This window comes from Ochotona curzoniae, unplaced genomic scaffold (genome assembly GCF_017591425.1).
Source record: "Ochotona curzoniae isolate NIBS_2020 unplaced genomic scaffold, NIBS_Ocur_1.0 contig_149, whole genome shotgun sequence".
Classification (NCBI taxonomy): Eukaryota; Metazoa; Chordata; class Mammalia; order Lagomorpha; family Ochotonidae; genus Ochotona; species Ochotona curzoniae.
In genome coordinates, this window is record NW_024465101.1 from 128919 (window position 1) to 147569 (window position 18651).

Consider the following 18651-nt stretch of genomic DNA (forward strand, 5'->3'; position numbering starts at 1 on the left):
TGTTGCATAGTTAGTTGGTTATGGTGACAAAGGTCAAGGCTACAGGAAGTTAGGTGAGATCACCATTTCCACATTCTCTTTGTTTCCTTCCTGTTTCTGTGGATAGGAAGGAGATAAACGGAGAAGCCACACCCAGCCTGCCAACCATCCCATGATCCCTGGTGTGGGGCATGCTCTGAGGGTCCTGCTCATGAGGTTTTGATAGTTTAGCAGTTCTGAATTACTGCTGATCTCGCCATTCCAAGCACTATGAAATCTCTCCATAATCCACTGATTGATATAATTTTTCTTAGAGTCTGTGTCCACGTATTCACCTCCAACGCTTGTCTGGGGTAAGTTGATCAGCTTGTTCTGTTCCTTGTGCAAGGCCGGTTGAAGCTACTTCCCAGTTCTCCCCTATCAGTACAGGGAATCAAGCACTTGGAACATCCTCTGCATTGCCACATGCACTAGAAGGGAGATGGATCAGAAATAAAGAGGCTGGGCCTGGCATGATAACCTAGTGGGTAAAGTCCTTTTTTTGCATATGTTGGGATTTTGTATGGATGCTGGTTCTAATCCCGGCAGCCCCACTTCTCATCCAGCTCCCTGATTGTGGCATGGGAAAGCAGTGGAGGATGGCCCATACACATGGGACCCTGCACCTGTGTGGGAGAGCTGGAAGAAGCTCTGGGCTCCTGGCTTTAAATCTGCTCACATCCGGCCATTATGGCCATTTGGGGCATGAAACAGCAGATGGAAGATCATTCTCTCTGTCGCTCCTCCTTCATATATATATATACCATGCTTTTCAATAAAAGTAAAAAAAAAAAAAAGGTTATATAAAAAAAAGGAAAATATGCAGTAGCAAGGACATAAGGTGGCATCTACTTGGGGAGTTCATCCTACTAGTATTGGCAGAACCCACTTTGTCCTGACAGCCCTGATCCACTCTACTACTGTGATATCAATTGTAATATGTCCCTCTTCATTTTGATGTTATATACTTGAGCCTGCTTTTTGAATAATCTAGTAAAAAGGTTTATTGATTTTGTTTTTTTTTTTTTTAAGGACAATGTTTCATTTATCTTCAGTATTGCTGAATATAGTTTTTATTCATTTTCTCATTAATCTTTAATTTGAATTTTCTGTTTCTACTCCTAGACTTGGCTTCTTATTTTTGTGAGACTTGGAGATCAGTGCTTAGGATGCTATTTGACATTTTAGTTGTTATAGTTCAGTTGTTGACCATGTAAAGTAAAAACTTCTGATTTCTATATATTTCTGATGATGGTCAGTTCCTTCTTATTGGCAATAGGCAGCATAGTTACAAATAAGAATGTGCTTTGGTTGCCACACAAGTATACTATAGAATGTGTGTCTTGAATTGTAGTGATTCATTTGTTATGGTACTTTTTTAAAATTTTATTTTGATGATGTTTACACAGTTGAGAAGGGAGCATGCATGCCCATGTGGATACTGACTAAGCTAGGAAGGATCGAGAATTAGGGGAAAGTGGATGAGACCATTTTTTCTATATTTTCTTCTTATATCTGGGGGATGTTGGAGAGGAGAAAAGCCATTCCCAGAATCTGCACATTAGAATCCTGGGATATGGAATGACCATCTTATTTTCCAGGGTCCCCAATATGGAGCATACTCTGAGGGTTCTGTTCAAGTGGTTTCCATAAGAAATCCTTCCATGGTCCATTGGTTGACATTCCAACTAGTTTCCATTCAGCCACATCTTCACAGTCAACACTTGCCTGGGGTAGTTGTCCATTCTTTTTTACCCTCCTTCATCTGCAGGCTCCAACAGACTGCCATATCCCCTATGTGAATCTGAGCATGTTCATTCAGCAAATGAGGAGGCCCAGTTCTGATACATGAACTCCAAAGTCAATGCACAGTTTCCACATTTGTCCATGTTTTTGGAGTTCTGTGTCCATTGGATCAGTGGTCGGTATCCCTGAAGAAACTATCTGAGGTGATCATAGACTTACATGTGTACTTGCCAGTATGGGCTCAGCTCTGTCACCCATATCAGCCTATACACACACTGGTGGTTGCAGTTGCTGGGTAAGTTTTGTCTCCAGTCCCATCTCTTATGCAAACCAGTGGATGCTGTGGTGGAGCCCAACCATGCCCATCCCACATTCAGCTCTCATGTACCCCAGTTGAGAACTACATCCCAATCAATGTGACACCCTATAACCTATACTAGGTCTGTCCCTGCCATGGTTCCTTTGATTGCTGTTTTGAGCAGCAGACTGCTCTTTGCTGCAGCCTGGACCAGTGTGTCCTGTTCCCAATCCCAGTATTCATGAGTGTCCGAGGGGTCCATGGTCTCAGCTTTTGAGCCAGCCTTCAGAAATTGAAGTTCCATAGGTTGAGCCCTCACATTACCCACAGGATCGCCGCCCCCCCAGACCTGGTTCTTATGCATGCCTGTCAGTATCATGACTTGGCTTAACATTTTCTGCCCCTTCTATGAAACTCATTGGCAGTAGTATAATCCTTGCTTGCCAGACAGGTCCCCAGCCCTACCCTAAGTGTGCACTGGCGGGTGGTGGTAGTCCATGTTAACCATCCCAGCTCAGGTCTCCCATGTGGGCATTTGTACTTCTCTGACACAGAAATTTCCTCAGTTCTGCCTTCCAAGCCACTATGTGTTAGCCCCCTCATTTACCTGCAAGTAAAGTGGCTTTTTTCAGCAGAAGTCCTTCAGAAGTCATTGCTCAGCTGCAGCATACTGCTTCAGTGGTCCTGCCTCACACATGTCTCCTTACCACTTCTCTTGAGCAAGCCACAGTTCCTACTTCTGGGAGTCAAGCAGCCCAGCCTAGCTGCTTGAATGCAGCTGCAGGCATCCTGGCCTGGGCTGAGAGCGTAAATGTGACCTTGGACCCAGTGTCAGCTCTTGGCTCGTGGCGGAAAGTGCATATCCCAGCCTGGCTACTTAAAGGCAGCTTGAGCCTTTCTGGCCTGGACTAGGTGTCAAACAGGACCCTGGAACACACTGGCCAACTGTGGCTGAGGTGCGGAGTACAGCATGGTCTGATTGCTTAAAGAAATCTTGAGCCATTCTGGTCTTGGCATGTGCACCAAAGGAACTTGAGTCCCACTGGCTGCATTTTGCTGGTTGAGGGAAAGGACAGAACAGGGTCTGGCTGCTTGAAGGCAGCTTGAGCCATCCTTGCCTGGGTTGTTTTAGTGAAGGACATTGCAATGGATATAAAGTGGTATATCATTGTGGTTGCCATTGTAATTCACTTAATGATCAATCATGCTGAAAGTCTTTCTGTGCTAATTAATTAACCCTTTGCTTATCTTCTTTGTAGAAATATTTTTAGTTCTTTGTCCATTTTGGTATCTGTTTTTATTGCTTTTGAGTCTCAGGATTTTCCTGCCAACATGTGCAGGACCACCAAGGGGATGAGGTGTCAGTGTTCTTGGGCTGCAAGAACCACCGGGGACAGTCTGAGGGAGCATGTCCATTTATTGTAAAGTGACCACACCTCACATGCACTAGGAAAGGAGACAGCAGAAGGGCAGTCCTGGACAGCCCTCCCACACAACAATGACAGTGTAATTGACTAGAAGGCATGTCTAACCCTTTAGAACTCCAATCAAGTCACAGGTCAAGTACTGCACAAACAACTCTAAGCCATGCCTCAGGTCATAGGCAGGTAGGCTGTTAGTCATGCCCACCAGGTAGCATTTGAGTTGACAATCATACTTGTACTGTAATACATGCTGATTTAATTTGTGACTGATGCACAAATTAAATAAGGATTGTCCTGTAACTCTACCATGAGTTGACCTTAATAACGTTTTCAGTGTTGCAACTAAGTTTACTGTGGAGTAATAATTCTTAAAAGCAGTCCACACTGAATGTGCTGTAGTGTGTGCAGAGGAGTGAAATCTTGATGACTACAAATCAACCTATAATTCCATTGTTAAGGTACAATTTGTTAAATGTGTTTTTTCATTTATTTTGATTGGAAATTGAGATTTACAGAGAGAAGGAGAGACAGATCTTCCAACCCGTGGTTTAATCCCAAAGTGGCCGCAATGGCCGGAGCTGCCAGAGCTGAGCCGATCTGAAGCCAGGAACTTCTTCCAGGTTTCCCACTCAGATGCAGGATCCCATGGCTTTGGGCCTCCTTTGGCTGTGTCCCAAGGCCACAAGCAGGGAGCTAGATGGGAAATGACCAACCAGGGTATGAACCAGTTCCATAGGAAGAAGAAATAGAAATTTTGGAAACAATGGTCACATCAATTTTTCCCTAAGCCTTGAACCCTCCCACCCTGATCATCTATGTAAATAACACCCACAATAAAGAAAGAAAATTCATATATATATACATATATATATATATATATATATGTTTTGAAAAAGCAGATATACAGAAAGAAGGGGATACAAAAATTCTCCATCTGCTCATACTCCCAAAGAGTCACAAAGGAAGGAGCTGGCCTGATCAGAAGCTTGGAGGTTCTTCTGGACCCCCCCACACAGGTTCAGGGTCCCAAGGCTTTGGGCTGTCCTTTACCACATTCACACAACACAGGCAAGGTGCTGCCTAGGAAGCGGATTAGCCAGGACACACACTGGCACCTGTATGGCATCCCGGTACATGCAAGGTGAGGGCTTTCACTTCTAGGCTATAGTGCCAGGCCCCTTTCCCAATTTCTCTATCTCTAGTTTTTAAATAAATCTAGTTTCTAAAGCAGGGAAACAAAAAAAATTCCAAATCTAAATGTAAGTCATATTTTATTAGGTAACATTAGGTGTTTTTTTTTTTTTTTTTCCTAGAGAGATTGCACTTGTAGTATGAGCTTTTTGGATTATTAGGGTTTCTATATCACTCTTTTTAAAATGATTTATCTTTCTTGCAATGTCAGTTTTACAGAGAGGAGGGGAAACAGTGAGGAAGATCTGTACGATGATTCATTCCCCAAGTGACCACAGTGGCCTGAGCTGCGCCCATCTTAAACCAGGAGCCAGGAACTATCACCAGGTCTCCCACGTGGGTTCAGGTTACAAAAGCTTTGGTCCATCCCTGACTGTTTTCTTAGTCCACAAGCAGGGAGCTGGATGGGAAGTGGAGATGCCAGAATTAGAATTGGCATTGTATGTTATCCCAGAACATTCAAGGCAAGGTGTCTAGGCCAGCACATCTGGCCCTCTATCACTCTTAATCGTTTGTCAAATATTAGGACACAGGAAGTTTCATGTGTTGTTCAAATTGGCAACTTTTATCTTTCAAGCTTCATATGACTCTAACAGCATATACATCCTCTGTTCGGTAAAGAGATGATCAAAGGACCTCAGTAGATAGTTCTCATAATGTAGCCATTTGGGAAATCAATATTACAAAGAGATGTCTCAACCCTGTCAGAATGGCTATTATTATTTGGAAGAAAGGGTAATAAATACTGGTGAGGAAGTGAAAAAATGGAACTTCTATACGTTGCTGATGGAGTTATAGATTAAGTCAACACGTGAAAAATAGTATCAAATTTCTTATAGGTTTAAAAATAAGATTGCTGGGCTCAGAACAGTGATCTAGCAACTAAATTCCTTGCCTTGAGTGTGCTGGGATCCCATATGGGCACCAGTTCTAATCCCAACAGCCCTGCTTTCCATCCAGCTCCCTGCCAGTGGCCTGGAAAAGTAGCCTTGGGACCCCGCACCGGCATGGGAGACCAGGAAGAACTCGTGGTTCTTGGCTTTGGATCAGCATAGCACTAGCCATTGAGGCCACTTGGGCAGTGATTCATTGGATGGAAGACCTTCCTCTCTGTTACTATCTCTGTATATCTGACTTGGCAATAAAAATAAATAAACATTTTAAAAAAGCTTAAATAAAATAAAAAAGGTTAAATTTCAATAAGATTGCTCTAAGTTTGCAATTTCACTACTTGTTGTATTTTCTGAGTTGTGAACACATTGTATGAAAGAGATACCATCTTTTTTATAGCAGCACTATTCATAATGCAGAAGATGTGGAATGAGTTGAGGTGTCCATCATTAGATAATTGAATAAGCAAAATGTAGTATATGTGTACTACATTCAGCTGTGAAAACAAAATTCTGTGTATGACACCAAATAAGTGTAACTAGAGGACAAGATGTTAAGTGAAATGTCCTAAATACAGGGCCTAGTGGCATGGCCTAGCAGCTAAAGTCCTCACATTGAACACGCCAGGATCCCATATGGGCTCTGGTTCTAATTCCGGCAGCTCTTCTTCCTATCCAGCTCCTGAGAAAGCATTTGGGGATGGCCCAAAGCCTTGGGACCCTGCACCCATGTGGGAGACCCAGAAGAGTATCTGGGCAACTGCATTCACTTTGTAGCAGAGGCCATTTCAGTCACTTGGGGAGTGAATCATTGGATGGAAGATCTTCCTCTCTGTCTCTCCACTTCTGTATATCTGGATTTGTAATAAAAATAAGTAACTCTTTTTTAATAAAAAATATCCTAAATACAGACATACAAATATGATATTCTCTTATGTAGAGTAGCTTAAAGAATCACAAGCAGCAACAATAAACGTGGGCAAGAAACAATGGTATATATCAGTATTGATGCAAACATGATTTGTTGCTTTTGATTTATATCTTTGTCACTCAGTGAATGATGATAGCCTACTGTAGCTTAAATGATATGTGTTTTTAAATTGTATGATTGAAACATATCTTTTCATTTCATTATATTTGTACTGTTTACTTATTAAATTGGTCATTTTACTATTCTTTGAATCACTGAAAAATTCAGATCTTGAGTACAATGTGAATTTAAAACATGTTATTTCAGATGCTTAATAGAGTAACAGGAGAAAAGGGAAGATTCAAAAGAAGTATCATACTGTTAAATGTATGTATATCTGCTACATTAGCTGTTTTTATGTTAAAATTAGTAAATAAACTACTGGAAAAAAAGGCAAACCAGTAAATTGGTAAATGCTTAAGGGCTTCCAGAACATTAATAAAAAAAATTAGGTTTGTTATAGCATGGCATTTGTCTTTTTTTTTAAAGACAGTTTGTTTTTTTAAGATTTTATTTATTTTTTATTACAAAGTCAGATATACAGAGAGCAGGAGAGACAGAGAGGAAGATCTTCTATCCAATGATTCACTCCCCAAGTGAGCCACAACTGCCAGTGTTAATGGCGATCTGAAGCCGGGAACCAGGGACCTCTTCCAGGTCTCCCACGTGGGTGCAGGGTTCCAAGCCTTTGGGCCGTACTCGACTGCTTTCCCAGGCCACAGGCAGGGAGCTGGATGGGAAATGGAGCTGCCAGGATTAGAACCAGCACCTATATGGGATCCCAACGTGTTCAAGGCTAGGACTTTAGCCGCTAGGCCACCCGCCAGGCCCCATTTGTCTTATATGTATATTTTCTGTTCAGCTGCCAGGCTTTCACTGGCTAATATGAACTAATTGTCAGAAGAAGTTAGTTCTGTATGAGAATATCATTTGTTTCCCTCCTAAGCTGTAGTTTACTGTGTAGAAATTAAAACTGCAGTTTAATTATTTATTCCATAAAAAGTAAAGCAAAAACAAAGTAGAAAGTTTTAATATGTGCATACTCAAAAGTGAAAAAAGACATACATATATATATATTATATTTATACATTAGAATTACATGTATATGTATTCCATATTTTTTGACTTTTGAGAATGTACATATATATGTATTTTAATATATATGACCATACACTGTATATATTTAATTCCAGTATAAGCTGAAGGAAATATTTACTCATGCAAGTACAGTTTGAAAATATTTTCAGTATTTCATTATTTCACTTTGAAATAGGAAAATTGAATTTTATTATCACTTTATAATAGTTTTAAGTATCTCAGCATGTTTGAGGAAATCATTAGTATGCTACTCAATAATTTTATTGTTATCTTGTTCAATAGTTAGCATTTATCTTAATTATCTAATGTAGCATGTTATTTAGCTCATGTGTATCTAAAGATTACACAATGAACTCATGTTTATTATACAAAACAATCTGATATAGAATAATAAGGGAATTGTAGCTTCAGAATTGCAAACATGATACAGGACAAAATGTTTTCTTTTGTTTTTACCTTATGTTGCCAGATAGATTGTAAATTACGCTGCATTCCTAGAAGATGCAAATTGAACACACACAGAAGAATGAAACTCAGCTTATTATTATAGGTCCTGAGTTAATATTTCAGCTCAGTGCCAATATGGTTGCTTATGTTAATTTAGTTGAAAAGTAGAGTGGCAATAACGGACACACAGAGTCATATCTTCCACTTGGAGAGCTATTCTAGGAATGCCTTCAACAGTTCATTAGAATGAGAATCTTTAGAGAACATAATCTTTAAGAGAATAAGGAATATTCTGTTGTAATATTGGAATTGCCAAAGTAATACAGCACAAGATATTTTCATTTAACTATGATGCTGTATGAATTGCAAATTAAACTGTGTCCGTAGACGTTGCAAATCAAATATGTAGAGAATGTACTGTCAGTGTTTCTATTGAATGATCCAGAGCTGAGGAGACATGTGCTGTTACAGGTGTTGGTGTCATTTGAAGATGTGGCTGTGGACTTTACCCAGGAAGAATGGCAGACAATGGACAATACTCAGAGAACCCTGTACAGGGAGGTGATGCTTGAGACCTATAACAATCTGCTGTCTGTGGGTGAGTGAAGTTTTGCCATGCCTAAGCAGAACACTTCTGTATAGTTTGCTAATGAAAGAAGAGTTTATAAAGTGTATTAGTGGTAGGACTAGTGGTGATTTCAGAAAATCTGCATCATTCTCCATTAACAGGGTACTCCATGACAAAGCCTGATGTGATCTTCAAGTTGGAGCAAGAATCAGCACCATGGACAGTGGAGAAATCTGTGAAGCAGAGACTTCCAGGTAGGTCATCAGGGAAGCTGATACTTCTTTCAGTAAATGTTGACTGGAATTATATTTGAGTTTTACTTTGAGTTTCTTCCAGAAGGAGAGCCGGTGAGACACAGGCATTCTATAGTCTCCATGTATAGGTTTATTCTAGCAATTTGCCAACCTGTCACCATAAATCTAGAAGTACATATGGGTCTTTTCATGATCCCAAACACTTGAATCACATCTACCACCTCCCAAGATACATTTTCAGGAAATTGTATTTGGAGAAGAGAAGCAAGGAAAAGACAAACTAGTGTTGAGATGGGATGTAAGATACCTCAAACATTATTTAAAATTTTTATGCCATATTTTCTCTCATATCCCACTTTAAGTTAAATACACACAATGTCACATAATTGAAATTTTTATTTAAAAAATGGGTATTATGTTAAGGCATTCATAGATGAGATGTAATGCCTATTTATTAATGTTCATAAATGTCCACATTTTACTAATATTCAAATATGCTGAATCTAGAATGGCAATAAATTTTATTGACTTCACTTGAGCATTTGAAAAGAAACATTTAGATGTGATTCATGGATATGGTTACTCTTTTCCTCATTTCAGATCCCCATGGAAAGAACAAGCTGCTTGGAGCTAATCAGAACCATCAAGAAATAATCTTCCGGTAAGTTGTAATCAGAAAAATTATAGAATAACAAATGAGAGCTCCATTGCCACAAAGATGCTTAGCATTAGTTCTGGTCATAATTACAGAACAATATGAAAGGGAAATTGTACAAAAATGAGACTTGAGAAATAGGATTTTATTCCTTCTCTTTTTTTTTTTATTTGCACACAGAAATTTTATTTTCCAAGTGACCAGGTGAATGTAGAAAGCAGAGGGAATCAAATAGCATTTCTTGGGAGAGAGCCAGGAGATGGTGTGCCTCTTGAATGGAGACAGCAAAGTTTTTAGAAGGGTTTCAGATTTTTAAGTGTCCCCTGAGCATTCCTTGTCTGGAGATGAACCTGTGGGTTAGACACTTCCCATTGGTTGTCTCTCAACCAGCAAGGGAATAGCTGCTACTACACAGCTTCAAGCACCTGCCATTCTATGGCTGTTCAGCTGTCAGAGGTAGGAAGCCACATGAGTGACAAAGTTGAAGAAACTGGCTTTTTCCCAACTCATGTATGAAGTGTAGAGGGGGTCATCCACATAAGTCATTTCAAAAGACCAAACCCGAGGTATGGCATGGTAGCCTACTGGCTGGCCCTCGCCTTGCATGCACTGGGATCATATATGGACACTGGTTTATGCCCTGGCAGCCCCACTTAACATCCAGCTCTCTGCCCATTGCAGAAGTCCAGCTTAGCCAAGTTCAGAACTTAAGAAAGATGCGTAGAGTAGGCATAGAAAATAAATGGATTACTGCAGTTTCAGGATCATAGTGGACACGGGGAGAAAGCTGTCCTCTTTATTTATACAGAAGCCTTCACAAATTCTGGCACCCACTTTTCAGACCTGGTCAAGCAGGCATTCCTAAGGATAGTTCTTCCAAGTGTTTCACCTTGAGGCAGGATATCAGCTGTCCTAATCCTGTGTCAGGAAGTTCTCAATAAATGGTACATGTCGATCAGTAATACATTCCTATTACAATTCTGATGCTACAATTTAGTCTTGAATCAGTTCAGGGAGGAAGTGCATCACAGAAGGAGGGACCTAAAGATTAAGGAAAGAGGGATAGAATATATTTCCACTACATCTAGGGACTTAACATCCTTGATTAGCATATGGTCAATGTGGGAGGACAACCCTAAGCATAGGTTCCTGGAACATATAGGGACTTAACACCCTTGACTTTCATATGATCAGAGGGGCAGCTGAGGGATCAGCAAGAGTAAAAGGCCCTTTTGCTAAGACGTTATCAATAGCATCACCTTCCAAGCTCAAACTAATTGTAAAAACATCTCCACAGTGGCAGACAATGCCTAATTACAGAAATCTTTGTGGGCTTGCCCAGTGTCTATGCAAAAGGAGGTGGAACAGCTTTTCATGTCAGGCTGGGCCTTGCCAGGCAGTGGGAAATTCCTTGCATCCTTGCCTGCAATGGAAAAGTTCCCTTCACACCTTTGGGTCTTTCACACCCACTCCATGGACCTCAGCAGCCTGTGATCTGGGAAAGCTGTGGAGGACACCCCACATGCTTATGACTAAACATCTGTGTGGGAGACCCAGAAGAAGCTCCTAGTTCATGGCTTTGAAGCAGCTCAGCTCTGGCAGTTGTGTATTTTGGGGATGTGAATCAGCATTTGGAAGATCTTCCTATGTGTCTCATATCCTCTCTGTACATCTGAATTTCCAGTAAATATAAATACATCTCAACAATAAAAACTCAAACCAAAGTGGATATTTGGTGGTGCCTGGACTCTCATCCCTCCTCTAATGAGGATAAACCAATGTGTAGCCTGAAGAAGGAGCCCAGAACATTGGTCCCATATCAGGAAGTTGGGATTCAGGATCCACTGAAGGAATTTCAAGTCATGCAGAAAATTGGCCTCTTTTGTCAATCCTCCAACAGTGTTCTAAGTATAAGGGCCCAGAGACTTGCTTCTAAAATGAAAATTGACGTGATAGCAAAAGTGAAAATAGGTAGTTGGTGATTAAAGCCTCAAAAGTCCTAAACTGTTACACTTCTTATCTCCACCCACCCCCCGAACTGCTAAAAGCACAATCAGTCTGGAAGTTTAGCTGGAGCTAGACAGTGACTGGAGGTTACATGGGTGGGTGGGTGTGTTCATATTTGTGCAGAGGCATGGGGTGCCAACGGTCATTTCCAACAGCTCAGTAGAAACCTTGTGGAGTCTTCTCTTTGCTAAGTCCAGCCACATAGCTCTTGTATAAGAGCCAGCAGTCTTTCTCACGTCCCATTTTGTGCACCAAACCAAATGTTACCAGGAAAGCTCAGTGATTCTCGTAACTTGTATAGAGAAGTAGGAGTGTGGAATCAGGTAGAAGGATGAGATTCACAGGAATTGGGAGAAAACAGAGGAGTGGGTCCTTTTTTCCAGTTATACATCCTGCTTCAGTAACCAAAGGTTGGAACAACAACCAAGAGTTACTAACTGGGTGTCTCCAATTTCAAGAAGCACACCACCACCTAGTTTTCTCTTGAGAAGTGCTTTCCTCTTCCCTCCTCTTCCCCTGCTCACATGACCACTTTGCAAATAAAATTTCTTTGTCTGCAATAAGATAATTTTAAAAGTATGACTTTGAGATCCAGCTTCTGTATCCACCTCCTGAATGTGATCAACTGGTATTGAGTAGAAACTACACATTTTCTCTGTCCTCACATACATTTGCTGTTCCTGGGAAGACCCAAGCCAGATGGAGTCAATGTTTGTGACCCTAGTTTCAGCCAGTATGACTATGTGATGAGTTGGGCCTTGGCCTGCCTGGGCTCAAAAGGCTTTGCCCTTCCGGGTGAATACATTGGGAGTGGATATGTTGGGAACAAGACAGGCTTAGGCTCCACCCACCTCCAACATCATGAGGTGGGTGGAACTAGGGGAATGCAATGTAGTCATTTTTTTTCATGAGTTGGGTTTCTGTGTATTGTGTGTGTGTGTGTGTGTGATTTAATTGCACTCAATGTGTGTGTGTGATTCTATTAGATCATTAAAGAGAAATTGGTGTAATCATTTCCAAATTTTCTATTTTTCCCTCCTGTTTTAGGTCATGGTTAAATGATATTCAGAGAAGCTATACCAGGCCTCCCAACCATCCTAGTACTTAAGGATGGGTCCTGGACCCCTGAGACCAAACCAGGGTGTCAATGTGGCACACACTCCAAGGTTTCTTTCCTGATGGTTCTGATAGTTCTGAAATGAGGTCCATCTCACTGATTCAAGCAAGAGGGAACCCTTTCAATGTTCATTGGTCATCATGGTTGACCTTAGAATCTCCATTCACCCAGATATTTGGTGTCATCATTTAGCTGGGGTAGTTATTCAATCTGTTGTCTCCTCCTTTCTCTTGGATGGTCCAGATGTGCTTTCCAGGCCTCAGTGGGCTGCTATCTCCAGGTGAATCCAGGCCAGTTGTCTAATACTCCTTTTCAACTGAGGAGGACCAGTTCTTACAAGACCTGAGCCAACTGATCCTGCTCCAGTGGAGTCCCACCTTCAGCACTCACTGAGTTAGCACCACCATGCAGGCATGTAAAGTATCCAAGCCAGGTGACCTGAGGCCTGCCACATGCTCCAGTACCAGGACTTGCAGACCAAGGACCCATTGCACTGACCAGCCAAGGACTCAGGCCAGGCAACAGAAACTACCACACAGCTGCTGGTGTTCATAAACTGGGCTCATCATACAGGTGTGCCCAAGAGCCCAGACAAGGCTACCAGGACCCCACTGGAACTCCTGCATGCAGGCATCATGAGTCCAGCACCAACATCCCTCTGACTGCCATGGCTTGCCTCAACTCATTTTCCACCAGCATGTGTTGCAGCCTGGCTCAGTCTAGACTTTCCCCAATTCCACTTCATGTTGCTGTCTGCTATCGTCTTTTCTAATACACTCCATCTGGAAATTTTGCCAGAGCTAGGTAGTTGCTGGAGATTATGTGGGTACGTGGGTGTGTTCCTGTTTTTTCATTGGCATGTGGTACTAAGGTCATATCCACAGGTTTAGTACAAAACATGTGGAGTCTTCTCATTGCTAAGTCTACCCTCCTAGGTCTTGTATAATAGCCAAAATTCTTTTTCAGGTACCATATTTTGCACCAAACCAAATGTTACTAGGAAAACTCAATGAATCTTTCCTTTAACATAGTATAGAAACAGAAAATGGAAACCAGTTGCAGACCAAACTTCTACTTGTTAATGGACCAGTTGAACTTGGAAGAGGGGAGGAGGAAAGCAATTCCCAGGAGGGGCTGAGATATCTAATCCCTTTTGAAAGGAGAGAGGAAATGACATCATAGTTTATTTTAAATCCTCTTATCCCACAGGAAGCCTGATGAAATGCCATTTGAGAAAAAACATGACTCTAATGTTCCTGAGAACAACCTCGAGAGTGAGAAAAATCTCAGTCATCTTGACAAGATCCACATTTGTCAGCAGTCCTTTGAACACAATGGGAAAGAGAAAACTTTCAGCGGGAAGAAGATAGTCCTTACGTGTGAGCAAGTTTATAGCAAAGACCTATGGAATCAGCAACCTGTCAGTATGGGAGAAGAAATTCATGTTGGCTACTATAAATCTTGCCTTAGCACCAAACAGAGAACTGACACAGGAGGAAATAATTTGTATGTGTCCAATGAATGTAAAGAAAACATGAACCAGAAGTCAGAACTCATTAGAGATCAGATCCTTGAAAGTGCGGAGAATCTGTATAAATGCACTGAGCATGGAAAAGCCTTTAAGCAGCAGTTATCTCTCATTAGGCATCAAAGAATTGACACTGGGGGAAATCCTTATGAATGCAGTGAGTGTGGAAAAACTTTTTCTCGTAAGTCAAACATGAGAGAACATCAGAGAATCCACACTGGGGAGAAACCTTATGAATGCAGTGAGTGTGGAAAAACTTTTTCTCGTAAGTCAAACATGAGAGAACATCAGAGAATCCACACTGGGGAAAAACCTTATGAATGCAGTGAGTGTGGTAAATGCTTTTCTTGTAAGTCATACCTCTTTGTACATCAGAGAATCCACACTGGGGAAAAACCTTATAAATGTAGTGAGTGTGGAAAAGCATTTACCAACCTGTCAGGCCTGATTCATCATCAGAGAATCCACACTGGGGAAAAACCTTATGAATGTAGTGAGTGTGGAAAAGCTTTTACTCGTAAGTCACACCTCATTAAGCATCAGAGAATCCACACTGGGGTAAAACCTTATGAAAGCAGTGAGTGTGGAAAAGACTTTTGTCAAAAGCCACACCTGTTTAGACATCAGAGGGTCCACACAGGATAGAAATTTTCTTTTTCTTTTTTTTTTTCTAGACTAGCCATAGAGACTTTTTCTCTTTTTATTGATTTGATTGTCTATATTTTAATTTGTATAATCAAAAATATTTGAGATATTAAAATACTGCCCAAACTATTTTTATTGATACTGTTGAACTTTACATTATCATGAAAGGAACAGAAACTCCAGATAAAGAAAATAAAGCAAGTTTAGATACTTAGAGCATGCAAAAGATTCAATGATAACACATTAAATTAATAATATGCTAAGGGTTTCCAATTTGCCCACTATGGGTTCTTCATATTCTATCACAAAAATAGTAAACATCAATTTGAAATCTGGTGACTGGACCTGATTCCTGATTTCTATATAAGAGAGTCTATATCCCTTGCATTTATATGATTTTCGCTTTTGTGGCTGTGTTACAGTGCTTGTTGAGAAATTTATCAGTATAAATTGACTGCCCAGACTGTAGTAAAAAATGGTTGGAAATGCGTTCTTCTATATTCGTCTGCTAACTTACACAGGCTACTGAATCAACAATACAGGCCAGGGAGGGACCAAAATTCCTTACCATTCATGTTCACTTTTCTCATGAAATCTTCAAATATAACTCTAATTAAAAAAACAAAGTTCTTGAGACAAACTTTCAGAATAATTTATAGAAGCAGATTTAAATAGCCAATAATCAAGCTAACACTAAAAAATACACATGTTATTTTTTTCCACTTTCTTGATATTAAAATAAAGTGGCCTCAGCAGCATCCTGAAATGCCATTAGGAGTCCCTCAAGCACAAGGGACAAATCCAGACAGAGACAGGAACTGTCTCTTTATTCACACACTGTGACACGTTGAAGGTCAAGGTGGAATACGAGGGATTCACGTTAATGGTTTGTTTGTTTGTCACTTTAACTCTGTGTGGGGATGAACTACTTGAAGTTTCAGCAAGAGATTTCAGAGCAAGTGTGGCCATTCACAGGATGGCCAATACTGAATTTTAGCCTGGCAGGTGAAATGGCTCCCACAGAGTGCTACTGACCCTTTAACAGGTAGGTGAGTCCATAGTGGAGAGAGTCAAGATGCTCCTGTCGTTGGTATAGAAAGGATCCAAGGCACTCCATGATCTGCTGAGGGGGGCGGGACTACATCTTCCTGTAACTCATCCCAGCATTCTTCTAACAGATGTGCACGTTGCCTCTCCTTCTGGGAAACAGCACAGGGAGTCCACGCACTTGATACTTGAATTTGTTTCAGTAAGCTGTGCCTTTTCAGTACTTGTAGGATGGAGCTGTCAGTCAAATACCTTCTTTACGATATCAAGAAAGAGACATGTGACAACCTTAAGAATTATGGCAAACCAAGCAGAGCCACTTGACAGGAGCTGAATAAATACAAAGTACATATTCTGGGAGCCCAAATATGGCCAGAGAATCCCTCCATAAAACAAAGAAAATACAAAATAAAATATAATAGATCCCCAGGTAACAAGATGATTGATCCATGTCCAAAAATGAGTTTCCAAAGCCATCTTTACTGTCACTGTAATAACCATGACTGTGAAGACCAAAGTGCCAAATGTCCAGTTTCCAAACATCTGGCCATTTCCAAGCAGAGATGTGTCTTCTCCCATTAGAAAATAGGATCCAAAAAAAGAAAATAAAGACATGACTGAAACCCAGGATGGTCCAATAAAGAAATGTTTTAATGCTTAAGAGACGATTTTTACTAACGTCTCTATAGATGGTAGGTTTGTTCTGTAATATATGAGGGTCTATATGCTGTTCCAAAAGACTATATATCAGAATAGGTAGGGAAGTAAAACAAATATTGTATAAAGTTAAATACACGCTGTCATACAGTGCTTGTTGAAAAAACAAACAGTAGAATTGATATAAAAACTGGGGTGTGATAAAACACACATTCTTATAAAAAAATACTATACAAGGGTTGCTATTCTAATATAATAAAAATGACCATGAACAAAAAGTAATTTGGAGAGAAATTTAAATCTAGCTATTGAATAGTCACTATTCCTTGCAGCCTGTCGTCCTTCTTTATCCATGATTCCTATTCCAACATTTGACTCTTGTATCATACTGACATCATTAGCACCATCCCCAACAGCCAGGGTAATAGGTTTCTCAGGGGAGATTTTTATTAGTCTTATTACATTTGCTTTCTGCAATGGCGCCATACGACAGCATAACACAGCTGAACAATTTCTGCAAACTTCCATGAATGGCTTTTCATGCTCCCTGTGTGCAAGAGACAGGCTGGTTCCATCCACTACTAGCCCGTGCTGAATTACATGATCCTCTGTAATTCTGGCAAGCTGCCGTAACTGCTCAGCACATTCACTGTCTGACTTCTGGTTTGTAAGCTCAAGGATGTTCATGGTTCTATGAAAATGTCCACATGATAAACTCACACTAACAGCTGTTTCATGTTTATCTCCAGTGAGCACCCACACTTTGATGCCAGCCATTCTCAATGCTTCAATAGTTTCTCAAACTTTATCTTGTAGTCTGTCTTCCACTGCTGTAGCTCCAAGTAATACCAAGTCTTTCTCTATAAACTGGAAGACATCTGCCAACTTCTCTTCCCGCTGCTGCAGGGCAGTCCTAGCTTCAAACAGGCATCTGTCTATTATGTCATATTCTTTTGGTGTAAATTTTCTATAGGCTAAACATAGAGTTCTTCGTCCTTTCAAAACAAATTCATCTACATAAATTCTCATTTTTCTGTTTCTCCTCCTATACATTTGGGGAGAATAGATGATTCAGCTCCCTTAGCAAATAAAAGCCTTTCACCTGAAGGTGCCTGAACAATTACACTCATTCTCCTACGATCTGAATCAAATTCCAGGATATGAAGCAGTTTGTACCTTTCCAGTTTTCCAAGGGTATTAACTTCCATAGTTTCTTCAGAATTGCCGACAAATACAACACCAATTTGTGCAGCAGCTTCCACTAGTGCCTTTTCATCTGGGGAAGAGGCATGGTACTGCACCTGGGATGGGGCCAGGCTGGACTGCCAGAGACCATCACCAATGCCATCGGTTTGAACACTGCTGATCTGCACCGTGTGACAGAGACTGACTGCTTTAAAGAAGAGATCATGTTCTTTAATCAGTTCAGCATCATTTTCAGGACTGGTTTGGAAAGAGGAACTGGTTCCAAGATCGGAAAAATTGTTAACATGAGATAAACTGCTAAGATAAGATAAATTTCCTTCTGGAGAATCTGGTGTTGGTCCTTCAGGTACAAGTCTACCGTTGATTTCTTGATATTTTGTGCCATTAATTGAACATTCTCGAAACTGCATCTCATTTTCTGTCAGTGTACCCGTTTTATCTGTAAACACGTATTCCACCTGTCCAAGCTCTTCATTGAGATCAGAAGTATTGACTTGAGCTTTCTGATCTGATTCTTCATGATAAAGATCAAGATCCCAACCAATAAAAAATGACCCAAGGAATTTCTGCATTTCAACCGTGACATATAATGAAATTGGAATGATGAAATTGTAGAGTACCAGAAAAGCAAGAAAGTCTGAAATAAATCTCAGAATCTTACTACTATTTCTCTGATGTTCTGTTTTTTGGTTATACCAAGGCTCATCCCATTTTTCTTCAGCTTGCCATGTATATTTCAAGATAGTGCTGATGATGGCTTCAGAAATAAGGATTATTAGATAAATGATCAAAAATATATTCATTGACTTTTCTACTGCAGATCGCTTCTGTGATTTGCTTTTGTAATTTAATGCCATTTTAGTTTCCATTCCAGTGTATACAGCA

The 18651-nt window shown here is 40.5% G+C and overlaps 1 protein-coding gene across 1 annotated transcript; it reads right to left on the reverse strand.

Moving 5' to 3' along the window:
• Positions 1-15777: 15777 nt before the first annotated feature.
• LOC121148455 (phospholipid-transporting ATPase IF-like) lies at positions 15778-18640 on the reverse strand. The gene has a single exon (XM_040968497.1). The coding sequence runs from the start codon at positions 18633-18635 to the stop codon at positions 17586-17588; it is 1050 nt and encodes a 349-aa protein (XP_040824431.1). The 5' UTR covers positions 18636-18640; the 3' UTR covers positions 15778-17585.
• Positions 18641-18651: the final 11 nt, after the last annotated feature.

What these genes read in the sequence shown, in the direction of transcription:
- LOC121148455 (XM_040968497.1), bottom strand. Translation starts at nt 18,635, where the DNA reads ATGGAAACTAAAATGGCATTAAATTACAAAAGCAAATCACAGAAGCGA.